At 35.4% G+C, this 15,928-nt stretch overlaps 1 protein-coding gene across 2 annotated transcripts in view; it reads left to right on the forward strand.

The window, feature by feature from the left end:
• Window positions 1-15,928, forward strand: part of PolD1 (DNA polymerase delta) — a 304,764-nt gene that overhangs the window by 132,545 nt on the left and 156,291 nt on the right. For both annotated transcript variants that reach the window (XM_068375427.1, XM_068375428.1), the window contains exons 15-17: window positions 520-679; window positions 7,009-7,110; window positions 7,397-7,492. In XM_068375427.1, coding sequence (XP_068231528.1) covers window positions 520-679; window positions 7,009-7,110; window positions 7,397-7,492 — 358 coding nt within the window. The remainder of the gene's footprint in view (window positions 1-519; window positions 680-7,008; window positions 7,111-7,396; window positions 7,493-15,928) is intronic.

Genomic DNA, 15,928 nt, shown 5'->3' on the forward strand with positions numbered 1-15,928 from the left:
ATCCGAGTCTATGAGTCAGGCTGCAAAAGGGTGATTTTACCGTGCCATTGAGTATAGCATATTTTTGGGAGTAGGCTATACCCCAAGGAGTTTGAGGGCTTTAAGAAACTAAAAGGATTTCGTGAGGTCTTTTGCCTAAGGAGTTGAAGGCTCAAGTTGGAACAAGTCAATATGGGGACCATTTCTCATTAGTTTCAGGTCACCTTCGGGTCGCAGAATTTAGTCCCCAATAGACCCTGTTCGATATGGGCATTAGTAAATGTTAGTAATACTACACTATAGTGGTAGTCAGGAACAATGAGATAGGTTTTAGCCTGTCATCAGTCAGTGTGACAATATGAGTTGAGAACCTAATTTGAAAAGATGCTGATGCTTATAGTTAGTGGTTTTTCTTGTTTGATTTTAAAGTGATTTATACTTATATTTTTACATAGAATGTATTATTTCTTAGAATTAATTTGTTTGTAAAGATTCTCGAGATATGAATAATTATTTTGTTTTATGCCTATTTGTTACCAGCCTTAGCCCAGAAGATTACATCAAGACACCTTCTAATAATTACTTTGTGAAAGCAAACAAAAGAAAAGGTTTGCTTCCTGAAATTTTGGAATCTCTTCTTGCTGCCCGTAAAAAAGCTAAGAATGACCTCAAGAATGAAACTGATCCACTAAAGAAGAAGGTAAGTCTTATGAATATGTATAGTTCATACTAACACCCTGTAGAGATTTAGTACAGTAGAGTTAGTCTTGTCATTGAAAGCAAGATTATTTATTTTTACTTAAGAATTTATATTTGTAGTGGCCTTAAATCTCATGTACTGTATTTATCTGAGAATCATCCATGTTATACGGTATTGTTATATTTCTGTTCATATACAGTACCCCCGGTGTGATATGTAAAGCAGATTTTTTTTTTAACTCACTTGTAATTAGTTTTTTAAAACAATTTATACAATATCCAGTAACGTAGCTATAGATTCAGTTTAGTAATCATATGTTGGATAAGTTATGAATGTTTGGAAATTGACTTGATAGTCATTTCAGTACGAGGGTTTATAATTTAATATATTTTTAGTACAGTATATTTGAATATTCAATCCCCCCATTCAATACAAAATTTTATGGTTGATGAATAGTATAGTACTTAAAAATAGTTTTTGGGTATCGTGCCCATGAATGTGCTGTTACTGTTGAGAACACTAGTTCTTAACCTTTTTGTGCAGTTTACTAAAATTTTGTCCAAATTGTCTATGGGTCATTTTGTATTATACAGTAGTTAAGCCTCTTAAAACAACATAGAATAAACAAAATTTAAATTTAAGAAGCATTATCACTGCAAGTAGTGTAAAAGTAGTAGGTTGGCCAGGGCACCAGCCCTGCTAGAGAGTTATTGGTTCTTTTGACTGGCCAGACAGTACTACATTGGATTCTTCTCTCTGGTTACGGCACATTTTCCTTTTGCCTACACATACACTGAGTAGTCTGGCCTATTCTTTACATATTCTCCTACAGTAGGATCCTGAAGAATTTGATCGATAAATGGCCCTACATAAATGGAAAATCGCATATTTCGAAACATAACAGGAATAATTCCATTAAAGCCATGACAAACAGAAACTTGCCTATTCAAACAAACTTACCACCCATTTTCATTTCTTTCTATGTACTATACTGTATTTTTTCTATTATTAATTGTCCTTATAAATATAAGAAATATTTGAAATATTTTTAAGTTGAAAAAAAGGTTAAAATTACAACCAGGAAGGGTGTAAATATGTTATATTTCCCCTCAATAGACCTAACATTAGTAGTAATTTTAAGAAGTTTAAGTCATAACTGTTGTATAAGACAACTGGTGAATAGCAAAACCATCACTGTAAAGACTAGCTTTTGTTGTATCATTGAAAATTCAAAATTAACGAAATAAAGACTATTTTATATCATGCGTTTCCTAACAACACCATCAATGTCGGAATCCGTTGTTTTGTTTATGTTCATCTCTGATCATAGCTAAGAAATGAACGCCTATACACATCTGTGTTTAGGTTATCTTTTGCAGCAATAGCTATTTTACCAAATATTGATTATATGAGTCTTTTGCTATTATTATTATTATTACTTGCTAAGCTACAACCCTAGTTGGAAAAGCAGGATGCTATAAGCCCAGGGGCTCCAACAAGGAAAGTAGCCCAGTGAGGGAAGGAAAAAAGGAAAAATAAAATATTTCAAGAGTAACATCAAAATGAATATCACCTATGTGAACTATATAAACTTTAACAAAACTATAGGAAGAGAAATTAAATAGAATAGTGTGTCCGAGTGTACCCTCAAGTAAGAGAAATCTAACCCAAAACAATAGAAGACCATGGTACAGAGGTTATGACACTACCCAAGACTAGAGAACAGTGGTTTGATTTTGGAGTGCCCTTCTCCAAGAAGAGCTGCTTACCACAGCTGAAGAGTCTCTTCTACCTTAGCAAGAGGAAAGTGGCCACTGAACAATTACAGTGCAGTTATCCCTTGAGTGAAGAAGAATTGTTGGGTAATCTCATTGTTGTCAGGTGTATGAGGACAGAGGAGAATATGTAAAGAATAGGCCAGACTATGTGTGTGTAGGCAAAGGGAAAATAAACCGTAACCAGAGAGAAGGATCCAATGTAGTACTGTCTGGCCAGTCAAAAGACACCATAACGCTCTAGTGGTAGTATCTCAACGGGTGGCTGGTGCCTTGGCCAACCTACAACGTGCTACTACCAATGATTTCTTACTTAATTTTTCTCAGAACTTCAAAATAGATGAAATAAATGTGATTTATATAATGTTTTTTTCCTAAACACACCGCCTAAAACGAAAACCTTCCGTTTGTTTACTGTACGCTCCATCGTCGATCATAATGAACAAACGAATGTATTAGAACAAATGATCAATGTGATAACTAATGATATTAAGAGCTTTTAGTAAATATGTTATCACAAATATTTTAATTATTGTATCCATATAAATTCTTACAAACGTATCAAAACAGGAAAACCATTTTTGTTTGCGTTTAATCAGCAATAGCAAACTACCGCTAATGACAGAATGATAATTTACGATAATTCTAACCTTTTACAAAAGATAATTGTCCATTCCATATCTTAAATACTTTTCCTAACTTCAGTTATAAGTCAACTTCTACCCACTTCAATTATGGTAGCATCTGGCAAAAGAGAGAGAGAGAGAGAGAGAGACTAGGCCGGTTTTTGTAAGTCATCGAACAATTGAGTTACCGCTATAACGTTCGATGTGACGGAGATGGTGCGAGATTGGAGAAAGGAAAATGTGAAGCATGATTGATTTTTAATATATCCGGAACTTTGTGAAGCAACAAAGATTTCATTTGTTAGAGAGACAGAGAGAGATAAGAAATGAGATGTAGCGAAAGGTAGCCTAGCTGGAGAGAGAGAGAGAGAGAGAGAGAGAAAGAGAGAGAGAGAGAGAGAGACTAGGCTGGTTTTTGTAAGTCATCGAACAATTGAGTTACCGCTATAACGTTCGATGTGACGGAGATGGTGCGAGATTGGAGAAAGGAAAATGTGAAGCATGATTGATTTTTAATATATCCGGAACTTTGTGAAGCAACAAAGATTTCATTTGTTAGAGAGACAGAGAGAGATAAGAAATGAGATGTAGCGAAAGGTAGCCTAGCTGGAGAGAGAGAGAGAGAGAGAGAGAGAGAGAGAGAGAGAGAGAGAGAGAGAGAGGGAGAGAGAGAGAGAGAGAGAGAGAGTGTGTGTGTGTGTGTAATGATAGTTTTAAAAGTACTACACAAAAAATATAATAGGTTAAAACACATTGGTGCTTATGAGAGAGAGAGAGAGAGAGAGAGAGAGAGAGAGAGAGAGAGAGAGAGAGAGAGAGAGTGTGTGTTTGTGTAATGATAGTTTTAAATGTACTAAACCAAAAATATGATAGGTTATAACACACTGGTGCTTATGTAATATTACCTATATAGATGTTTTGATTAAGTTAGGAAATGGTATAAACAATATTTTGTTATTGTATTTGTACACGCATAATCTTGAGAGCAACAGCTAGATATCAGCTGATCTGATCACAGCCAAAAGTAAAACAAAAATAAGTCACCAATACTCGATTTTTAAAACACCCAAAATTTAAAACAAAACTTTTCTTAAAGCACAATTAACTATTTAAATACTGTAGTAGCAATTTTCTAGAATAAAATTATGTTTCCTATTTGCTGGCAAACTCGGATACTGTATTTTAAGCTACGATTAAAATGGATTTATACAAGGTATAAATTTTTTTTTCTTTGTATTTAATTGATACTAAGAAAATAAAATTAATTTTCTTTATCTATATATAAGTATTGTATAATGAGAGAGAGAGAGAGAGAGAGAGAGAGAGAGAGAGAGAGAGAGAGAGAGAGAGAGAGAATCAGCTGTTGTAATCGAATTCTGTTTTTTTTTCTTATACCACCTGAAGTGACGAATTAATTATTATTTTTATTATTATTACTTGGTAAGCTACAACCCTAGTTGGAAAAGCAGGATGTTATAAGCCCAGGGGCCCCTACTGGGAAAATAGCCCAGGAGGAAAGGAAACAAGAAAAAATAAAATATTTTTAGAACAGTAACAACATTAAGATAACAATAGTCATGCTAATTTCATTCGTAAACTAAACTCAGGTTGCCAAATTTGAACTACGATTTTTTCTCACAGAGAGAGAGAGAGAGAGAGAGAGAGAGAGAGAGAGAGAGAGAGAGAGAGAGAGATTGATTTGAGGTTTTCTGGCATCAAATATCTCTCTCTCTCTCTCTCTCTCTCTCTCTCTCTCTCTCTCTCTCTCGGGTTTTTATAATTATGCCGTGTACTATACAAAACAAATCTTTGCAAAGCAAATCTATAGTTCAAAATATAACAAAAGATTATTATTATTATTATTATTATTATTATTATTATTATTATTATTATTATTATTATTATTATTATTACTAGTCAAGCTACAACCTTAGTTGAAAAAGCAAGATGCTATAAGCCCAAGGGCTCCAACAGGGAAATATAGCTGAGTGAGGAAAGGAAATAATGAAATAAATAAATGATGAGAACAAATTAGCAATAAATCATTCTAAAAACATATTTCATATTTAAACTATAAAAAGAATAATGACAGCCTATTCAACGTAAAAGGAAGGTTCCACAAGTTGGTCACAGCTGGAATAAAAACTTCTAGAATACTGTATAGTATTGAGCCTAATAATGGAGAAGTCCTGACTATTAGAATTAAATGAATACCTAGTATTACAAAGAGGATGGAATTGTCCTGGAAGATCTGTGTGTAAAGTATGATCAGAATCGTAAAAAATCTTATGCAAAATGCATAATGAACCAATTGAACAACAGTGCCAGAGATTAATATCTAGATCAGGAATAAGAAATTAAATAGATTGGAAGTTCCTGTCCAGCAAATTAAGATGAGAATCAGCAGCTGGAGACCAAACAGGAGAACAGTACTCAAAACAAGGTAGAATGAAAGAATTAAACAATTCAGAATAGAATAATCACTGAAAATCCTTAAAAGATAATTGTTCAGTGGCTGCTTTCCTCTTGGTGAGGGTAGAAGAGACACTTTAGCTATGGTAAGTAGCTCTTCTAGGAGAAGGATACTCTAAAACTAAACCATTGTTCTCTAGTCTTGGACAGTGCCATAGCCTCTGTACCATGGTCTTTCACTGTCTTGGGGCTGAGTTCTCTTGCTTGAGGGTACATTCGGGCTCACTGTTCTATCTTATTTCTCTTCCTCTTGTGTTCTCAAGTTTGTATAGTTTATATATGAAAGATTTATTTTAATGTTGTTACTGTTCTCAAAATATTTTGTTTTAATTAATTACTTCTCTTGTATTTTCTTTATTTCCTTTCCTTAATGGACTACTTATAGCATCCTGCTTTTCCAACTAGAGTTGTAGCTTAGCAAGTAATAATTATAATAATAATGATGATGATGATAATAATAATAGTAATAATAATAATAATAGTAATGATAATAATGATGATGATGATGATGATGATGATGATGATGATGATGATGATAGTAATAATAATAACAGATATAATGGACCCTCAGAAATAAACCAATACATTAGCTAGTGTAAGGGAAACCAGAAGGCTTGTGCATTTTTCACAATAAATTGTATAATTAAGCTGAAAATATCATTGTGGAAGAGAAGTGAGATTATTCATTGAAGCCTACTTGACATGTTACCTACACCCTTTTAATCAGCTCCTCACTTCTTTCACCATCTTTTGTATTTTGGTGGCCTATTAAAGCGACCCGGACTGGGGTTTGAGTCCCAGTTAAATTTTATGGTTACTCAAGTGTCTGAAACTTAACCATCCTTGTGAGGTATGTATTGGTTGTTGGAGGATCCTATACATCATCGTGCTAAGTCATCAGTATCCATTGCTTGGCTCTCCCAGGTCCTAGCTTGGGCACTGATCATATGTATATATGCTCTGTCTTTAGGGCATTGTCCTGCTAACTAGGTCAGTATCACTGTTCCTTTCCTCTGCCATTCATGAGCAGCCTTTATACCTCCCTCCTTTAACTCCCCAAACATCAGCGGTTAACTTAGAAATGTAAAAGTAACCGTTTAGAAAATTTCACCCGTGTTATATAGTTTATGTCTCCATAATATTTTCAATAAAAATATAGGAAAAGGATAAGTCCGAAAACCCTTGAAAATGCATTCAAATGGCATTACAACTCACCATGGGTTGCGACCTTCAAGTCTAAGAAACACTGCTTTAGAAGGTAAGATGTCAGCCCTATGAAATGCTGTTAAATATTTTATAGTTATGTTTTATTTTTTGGAGGTAGATTCCATTTCTTACCCATAGTTATTATTTATAAAAGGGGATATCTTAGATTAGCATTCTAGTAATTAGATTTTGTTAGGTTTATGGATATCAAATACAAATGATAAATTACTTACAGTTTATATACTTTCAGGTTCTTGATGGACGGCAGCTTGCTCTAAAGATCTCAGCTAACTCTGTGTATGGTTTCACTGGTGCCCAAGTTGGCAAGCTTCCTTGTTTAGAAATATCTCAGGTATGCTGCTAAGCTTTAAAAGATTTTTTTACCTTAGTTTGATATTTCTCCTTATAATTGTGAAGTCTGGACAATTTTTATCTCATTCTATTTTAGAAGTTTGATGATTTTTGGGGAAAATATCGTTATATTATTTTTATTGGAAAGTTGTTGAAATTAGTATTTAGAAGAACTGATAGACCATAGCTTTCTTTTATAACTGGGGGCCTGTAAGTTACGTCTTCTAGTAAATTTCTGCTGCTATTACTAAAAGAAAAAAAAAAGTTGATTTCATATTTTTTCACAGAGTGTAACAGCTTTTGGTCGAACCATGATTGCAGCCACCAAAGAAAAGGTTGAAGAAAAATTTACAATATCCAATGGATATGAACATAATGCAGAGGTAAGCAAATGATTCAAGTCTGCATGTGATACTAACTTTGGTATAGAAAGATTGCAGCGGTTATTTTTTTTTTTTTTCAATTTCTTATTAAATGTTATAATTGTGATTTTTCTGTACTTCTCATCAAGTCATATTTGTTCATACAAAATCTTTTATGATAAACATTCTTATTCCATTCAAATTCCTCCCTACATGACTTCATATATCTTAAATGAGAAAAGTTTCCACTGCTCAGGCCCAAGATAGCATTACATCATCCCACAAAGTCATAACTCATACTTCTTTTGTGTTTAGCTGTGTGCAGACATGTCTTTTCCGATAATAGTTACCTTATCAAGGGGCATTAAAGTATTAATTTTATGTGCCGTCATTTCTGATTTGTAAAGATTTCCAATATTTAGTAAATGCTATAAAAAACTTATATTTAGTAAAAGTAATAAACAACTTTGAAAGGCAATTTAAAACTGAAAAAAATTAAGAGAAAAATTTAAGATTGTAAAGAGAGTAGAATGGATTTGGAAATAGTTTATTAAGTGTTATAGATGTTTTGTTCCTATGCGTCATACAAACCCTCATCTTTTAATTAGGGATATCGTTCCAGTGTGAATTGGAATCAGTCATAAAGTTGGATAACAAGTGGCTATCTATCTAACTGGCTAGGGAGTGGGGTGAGGAGCCATGCCTCCTTTCCTGTCGGAGATTCCTCATTTTTTGTTTCGACTGGTGTGTGTACGGATGTGCAGAAAGTGCCTGGAAAAACTGTTGAATTGCTTTCTCTTTTACAGGATCACTTTTACAGGAAGTGAATTGTCATTTTTGATGGAGTGGAAGCAACAAGTTCATGTTTGCCTGAAAGAGAGGACATTGCAGTCGGTTTACGGCTAAGCCGGCTATTGGTTCTCACTCCATCTGTACCTCTTGCAGGGGGCATGACTGTTTGCAGTCATTCCCATGTCCCTAATGTAGTGGCAAGTGTTTTCCTTGAAGGGAAAGAATTGAGCGAAGCATTAGTTCTGGGAAGTCTTTAAGTGGTTTCTGTCACCTCAGGGGGTGCTACAGATGCTGTTGCATCAGTGCAAACGCCCCTTGATCGGTCCCCGGGGAGTACGCTGCAGCTGTCAGGATGTTTCGGATCTACATCGGCTGAGTTGTCAGGTTTTCCTGGTGCATGGGGACCCCTAAGTATTCGTTGCTCCCTTTCGGAGACTGGAGAGACTTCGGCTGTGACCGTTCAGACTGTTGACAACGAATTTGAACTAAGGAAGGCTTCGTCTTCCTTTGATCTTTCAAGTAGGCCCTCCAAGACTTTGTTTAAGGAGCTGGTATCCAAGGCTACCTCTCCCCTGTTATCCCCTGTGCATTTAACATAGGTGTTAGTGTCGTCAGTGATGCCAGTGGTAAAGGGCGGGTTGGTTACCCCCAGTATCAGGGAGCCCGATGGTTCCTTTGGTGAAGGTTAAGTTTGTGAAAGTACCCCGTAACCCAGCAAGAAAGGTGCTGGAGCTAGGAGCTGCATCCTCTAATGATAAGCTGAAAAGTAAGGCTTAGGGCAAAAGGAGTGTTGCCCCTGTCCCTGTTGTTATCCTGTTTCTTGACCCAGTACCTGTGATTCCAACGCCATCCCCTGTGCCTGTTGCCCCGACCCTTATGCCAAGGGGTCCTAGGCCTGTTCCTTCTCCCTAGTGTTTGAGAAAAGATATCTTCACATCAATATCCTCAAGGTGAAAGCACCCTGTAGAGAATTCATAGTTTCAGTTAAAATTACAAATAAAATTATGAAAATGTTAAAGAGGAAAAGAAATTTATTTTATTTTATTTGTAATTATTTATTTTTTGCAATTTGAATTTCATGGAAGTGATTTTGAATGTGTGGTTTTTTTTATTAAACACATGTAAAATTTAAACAAAAATACGTTAGAAGTTCGAGCCACAAATCAAGATGATAGTTGGTGTCACAAGCTCATGGAAACAACTCCAAGAGTGTCACTCTTGTAAATTGTTTAACCTTATTTGCAGTTGTCGACTGTTTTAACTAATTATAGTGTATATTTGGGCTCAGGCCATGTCGTCCTGATGGAAGGTTCCTTTAAGTAGCTTCCTAGGGTATATTTGACTACAGTGATATTCCCAGAGAATTTACCTTTAGGTCTCCAGAATTCTAACTCCTGGCGCGAATATCCCTAACTTTTCCTTTTAGGGATATCGCATAATATCAGAGGACGTATTCTTGACACGCCACATAGCTATCTTCACCCCGAATAGCATTTACGCTTCGAGGGGCGAAAGTGGCAAGAAAACAGAGGGGAGTCGTTAGTAAGGTACCGCTCCTCCGTTACTGTTTTGAGTAGCTAGTTGACATCATCATCGCCGCCATCTTTATTCCTTTATTTGTAGTGCTACTGGTCTGTAATTTCCCTGGTGTTCTCTCGCTATTTTGAATTTTTTGGATTTATCATGCAATCTCCAGCCTCTTCTGCCTCTGGAAAGTTGAGTATTTGATCTTTTCATCGTATAAATGTAAGCTCTTGCCTTTTTATAAATGAATTAAGGTTAAATTAACGTATGCAAGAGCTGTTGCCTGAGCCGGAGGCGTCATGGGCGCTGTCGTTTGTAACGCATGAGTCATTTAGTTAGTTTCGCCGATTTAGGTAACCGAACCTTGTTTACGCTAGGCTTCCTAGCCTAGGCATTTCAGTTTTAGTACTTTCATGCATGATATAATAGACTTTCCTAGTGCTACAAATTTAATGAAGCTTTAGGCAAAATTTGTACATGTAAGATACAGTAGGGTCCCGAATTATACGTGTTCGAATTATACGATTCCCCTTTTATGCGATCGCTATTTTCCAAAAATATATTTTCTGTATCTGCGAAAGCTGTTCAAAGTCTGCCAGTCAAGGACTACCAAAACTTATCAAATATATTGTCTTTTTAAGTCTATTGTGTAGCCCTAAATACGGTGATTTATAATGAATTGGGCCAAAACAATATTAACATTACATCTCATTAACATAATTTCATAATAAAAAGCCTATTTTAACGATAAAATTCCACATCAACAATGAAATCAACTGGTTAACTGTGCGAGTCCAGCTGACAAATGTAAACAGAATTGTGGTTATGTTCTCGGCAATCTTTATCTTTCTCCAACCTTTCGATAATTTTAATGGTAGTGTTAATGATGGTATATTAAAGCATTATTTTTGTTTAGTACAGTATATGTAAAAGGCTTTATTTTTTCCCTTCAGGCGTTCAAGGTTTTTCACGAGTAGACTGGGTTCGTTTATCGGCAGTGAATAGCCTAAACTTCGGTAATGAGTCAGCAATGTTTTGTCATATTTTTAAACTATACATTTGATTTGCAGAGATTGGTTTTGTAGAGTACACGGTATAATTATAAAAAATTCATCTCTCCTCTCTCTCTCTCTCTTCTCTCCCTCTCTCTCTCTCTCATCTCTCTCCTCTCTCTCTCTCACTCCTCTCTCTCTCCTCTCTCTCTCTCTCTCTCTCTCCTCTCTCTGTAAGAAATAAAACCTTAGTTCACATGACTATTGTTAGTTCTGGCGATCAATTCCTCACGAAACAAAAACATGGCATTCAATTACAACAGCTGATTCTCTCTCCTCTCTCTCTCTCTCTCTCTCCTCACTCACTCACTCACTCATCTCTCTCTCTCTCTCTCTCTCCACTCTCCTCTCTCTCTCTCTCTCTCTCTCTCTCTCTCTCTCTCTCTCTCTCTCTCTCGTGTTATACAATACTTACAATTAGATGAAGAAACCAAAATCAGTTTTCTTAAAGTGTCAATAAAATACAAAACGAAAAAGTTTATACCGTGTATATATTGGTGTGCTACTGTCATTAAGCACACATTTGAGTATGAGTTGTTTTCAGATGTATTTAAATGGTTTACTGAACACATCTTAGTGGTTTTAAGTTTTATTGTGAATAAACAACTGAGTTTAAACATCTCCATCACTGGAGGAAGCTGTGTTGGTCCACATGACCAATTCTGGTGAAGTTTAGATATGAACTGAATAAATTACCGATATCCCAAATATCGTATACTTGCTTTAATTTAGCTAAGTGACGGAATCGGAAGACACCTGCATCCGGTGACGTCACAAACTTTCACACGAAGAGACAATGTGTTGACATTAAGAAAGAATGGCAATTCAGCATCTTACATCCTGCTTACAATCTGAATGACCATAGCAAATCTCACGGTTAGCTCTTCCAACCAACATGACATATTACGTCATTTGTTTTAAACATGTAATATTACTATTCTAACTATTACATAAGCTCGGCCAGCTATCTCAATTTTTTTACAAAAATTTAACAACAAGCCGAAACAATGGTTATTAGGTGTGACTGGACATACGTATTATTCATTGTTTAACATTAGCTATATCCAACTGAGGGCGAATGTCCAAATAGGCACATCAAAAAACAATAACAATAATGCATACAAAAAAGATATTACCAAAGCAAAAAGAAAAATGCATGATAAAACCAAGATCATATATATGGTACATTGCTAGCAAATGATTACATGGTACCAAAAAACAAAACAAATTCTGACTTACAAATGATTCGGTAACTTGATAAAGAATAATTGTTACCTTTGTCAGAAACAAGATACTCAATTTTTTAGTGCACAAATACGAATTCCTGGTACGTACACGTACCACGGTTTCGTACATATATATATATATAGGGCTGATACATTTTATTAGATGCCCATAGATTCTGTTATATATCTTATATTTTTTTTTTTTTTTTTTTCTCTTTTCTTTTTTAACATTCCGGCTTATATATTTTTATTAGATGCCGAGAGAAAAAAATGATTTATATCCTTTTTTATTTTATTTATTTTTTTAAATGTTATTTTAAATGTATTTTTAACAATGCAAATGTAGAGAATTTCTTTAATTACATATTACTAGCGTACTAATCAGCTTTTCATACAAACATCATCCTGACAAATTACTCCCTTAGCGAATGAGGTGGCCACTCATACAGCTTTGAATTGGATCAGGTAGGGGGTATTGTCAGGGCTATTCAACTCGTTCCTTTGTAGCTGCTTGCTGTGCCGTAACCTACGCCAAACAAGGATGTTCATGGCGATAAAAATTATCACTGTTACACAAAAACTAGCCAGTAATATAGGGTGAAGAATCTCTTTGTAAGTTGGTGACAGGTGGTCCTTTTCGGTAAGTTTCATTAAGCGCTTTGCCACACTTCCTTTATAGGGGAGAGGAAGTGCGGGCATTGTAGAGGTCCACGTGAAGTTCGCGAAGTAAGCTCGTTCTCTGATGATTGTCCGTAGGCCAGTCACCATGGAATTCGGGGAAGTCCCGATACAGCCATCTGCTGCGACGAAGATGTTGTTGAAGGATGTGGATCCGTCAGGGCATGATACATTGAAGCCGTCCTTGTCGTATCGTATCCACGAGCCATTATTTAGTCTGCAATTGAATTCTTTATTGTCAAAGGGATAAAGCTTATCCAGACAATTTTCACTTGTATGGGAGAGAGCACCGTCTAGCACTATACCTAACTCGCATGAATCCATCAAGTTTTTACGGAATTCAAATGAGTCAGCTGTACATATTTTTCTATCCATTGCGTCTGAACAGTGAGTTAATTGATTTAAGTCTTTAATGACCGTATATGTTTCCTTGTCTGGGGAAATCAATACGTGTCCTGTCAAACTGGATATTACTGGATTTGAGTGATTCGTCATGAAAGTCGGAAATGGTGATATCCTGTAAGATTGCCAGGCATCAGAAGAATCAAAGGGAATTGTAATCCTAATCTTGTTATTATCTACGTTTACTGTAATTAGGCTGTAATAAAATTCTAACCTATGTTCGTCTAACAAAGGAACATAGCCTAGTTTATCCCTTCCGTTCTCCAGAACTAATTTTAAGTAACGTATAGGCAACAAATGGGGCGACAATACACCTTTAGTTGCTAACGTGATAGCTTCTACATAATCCTTGGATTTCTCAATGAAATGTGCAATTCTGTTATGTATGTGATCTATCTTTGAATCATAATACGTTAATGTTGCTAACAAATCCTGTACTTCCATAATTTGAACGATATTATCTGAATGTTCATTTAACAAATCCATAATTTTATTGATTGAAGCTAACTGATCTCTTAGTTCTGACATAATCAATTCATCTTTATGAGTCAAGAACTCAATTTTCTTATTTTGATTACTAATTTTAAGACGATTGGAAAGTCCTAAACCTAAACTTGCAACAGACCCAAAGATGCTTAATGCAGCATAAATGAACGGATTCCGTCTTTCTTTTTGTTCGTGTCCTACAGTCCACATCAAAAGGTCATAAGCCAAAGATCCTGTCTCTCCAGTCTTATTTTTCAAGTCATCAGATAGCATCTCTGCAACTTTTAATGTTGATCCAAGCAAACTCTTAGTAGTCAAATGAAAATGTCTCCTATGCAACTCATCCAATGATGCAGAAAACCTTGAAATGGCGGTTCTTAAGCTAGTGACATCATTCTCTTGAAGAAAAATTGCTTGCATATGCACTTCGACAATTACGTTGGTTGATGTAATAAAAATGTCTTCTTGTCTTTCAACTATATTGCCATATTTAAAATATATATTCTTAGTCTTAGAACTCATCCCATACGAAAAAAATGTCTGAGCGAACAATATCACTCCCAACAACAAAAAATTCATCTTGGAAACCTGTAACGAGAAAAAACATATGTAATTACTCCTGTATTAAAAAGAAAACTTTTAGTCACAAAAATTAAAATTTTTCCTCACTTCTTTTCCTCTCTTTTCTTTTTAATTTCTTATGTGAGACAATGGTACTATTCTCTCATCCGTGGGTTGGGCTACGTTTTGAATTCTAAACCTATTGGCCGTTAATGTTTCCAAAATGTTAAATGGGCCTTCAAACTTAGGTGTTAGTTTATAGTTGAGCCCTTTTCTGACATTGATTTGAATATAGATGTTATCACCCACGGTATATGTTTTAGTTGGTTTCGCTATTTTATCATGATTCCTTTTCATTATGATTTGTGATTCTTATAAATTCTTTCGAAGGATATCATATCGACTTATACTTGCATTTATACATTCTTTTAAAGGATTTGATAGATTAGTTGTAGGCGTTAATACATGGAAAGGTGTTCTAACTGGGGTACCATACAATGCTTCATGCGGTGACATTTTAATTGATATATGATATGAATGATTCAGAGTACTCAGTGCCGCCGGTATTGCAATATCCCAGTTGGGGTCTGATCCCCCTAGTGTTACCCTTAATATATTTAATATCTTCCTATTTGCTCTTTCCACTAGCCCATTCGACTCTGGGTGATATATCATGGTATTGATCTTCTTTATGTTGAGGAATTCACACAATGAGGTAAGAAAGTGATTATTAAATTCACCACCCGAGTCTGAGATTATCATGTGTGGAATTCCATGTTTACAAATGTAACACTCGTAAAACTTCCTAGCGCATTCAATCGCAGTTTTAGTTTTAAGCGCTATTAGTTCTGTATATCGAGTTAAAGCATCTATAATTACTAAGAGGTGCTTATTTCCTCTGTCTGACTCGTAAAATCCTGTTAACAAATCTAAATGTATTCTTTCAAAGGGTTGATTGGGAACAGGATAAGCTCCTAAGCTGACAGGTGTTTTCGTATGCCCTTTGTTTTCCTGACATGTGCGACAATTAGCTATGTGTCTTTTTATATCTGTAAGCATTGTATGCCAATAAAACAATGATTTGGCTTTCTGTGACATTAATGAGAACCCAGGGTGTCCATGTAATGGATTTGAATGCAACCAATTCAGGACAGTGGAAACAAGTGAGTTTGGTACTACTACCTGGTCGTTAGTTACATGTGGTGTATTGCGGGTTTTCCTTGTCACAGTCCTACACAGAATATTATCTTTGATTACATAATTCTGCTGCTTATACTTTATATATTCTTTTTCTTTATGATTGCCTTTCAAAGCATTTATAATTGTTTCTATTTTCTGATCTTTTCTTTGCTCAGTCTGTAACAATTCAGCACTCCAGCCTAAATCTTCTTGTTCAGATATTGTTTTTACAATAGGCATGGATGTTGATATATCTATTAATTCAGCTAAAGACTCCGTACAAGATGACACGGGGTTGCGTGATAATGCATCCGCAATGATATTTGCTTTCCCAGGTAAATACCCGATTCTTGCGCCAAAATCTTGAATGATTAAATGCCACCGAGTTCGTTTAGGGCTGTGATTGAAGCCTTTAAAGAACTCTGTTAGTGGTTTATGGTCAGTAAGAACCTTAACGGGATAACCGTAAATTATGAACTTAAAATGCACTAGCGAATTAACAATAGCTAGTCCTTCCTTGTCTATTACTGCATACTTACTTTCGGAAGTTCTCAATT

The sequence above is a fragment of the Palaemon carinicauda genome, chromosome 6, assembly GCF_036898095.1.
Source record: "Palaemon carinicauda isolate YSFRI2023 chromosome 6, ASM3689809v2, whole genome shotgun sequence".
NCBI lineage: Eukaryota > Metazoa > Arthropoda > Malacostraca > Decapoda > Palaemonidae > Palaemon > Palaemon carinicauda.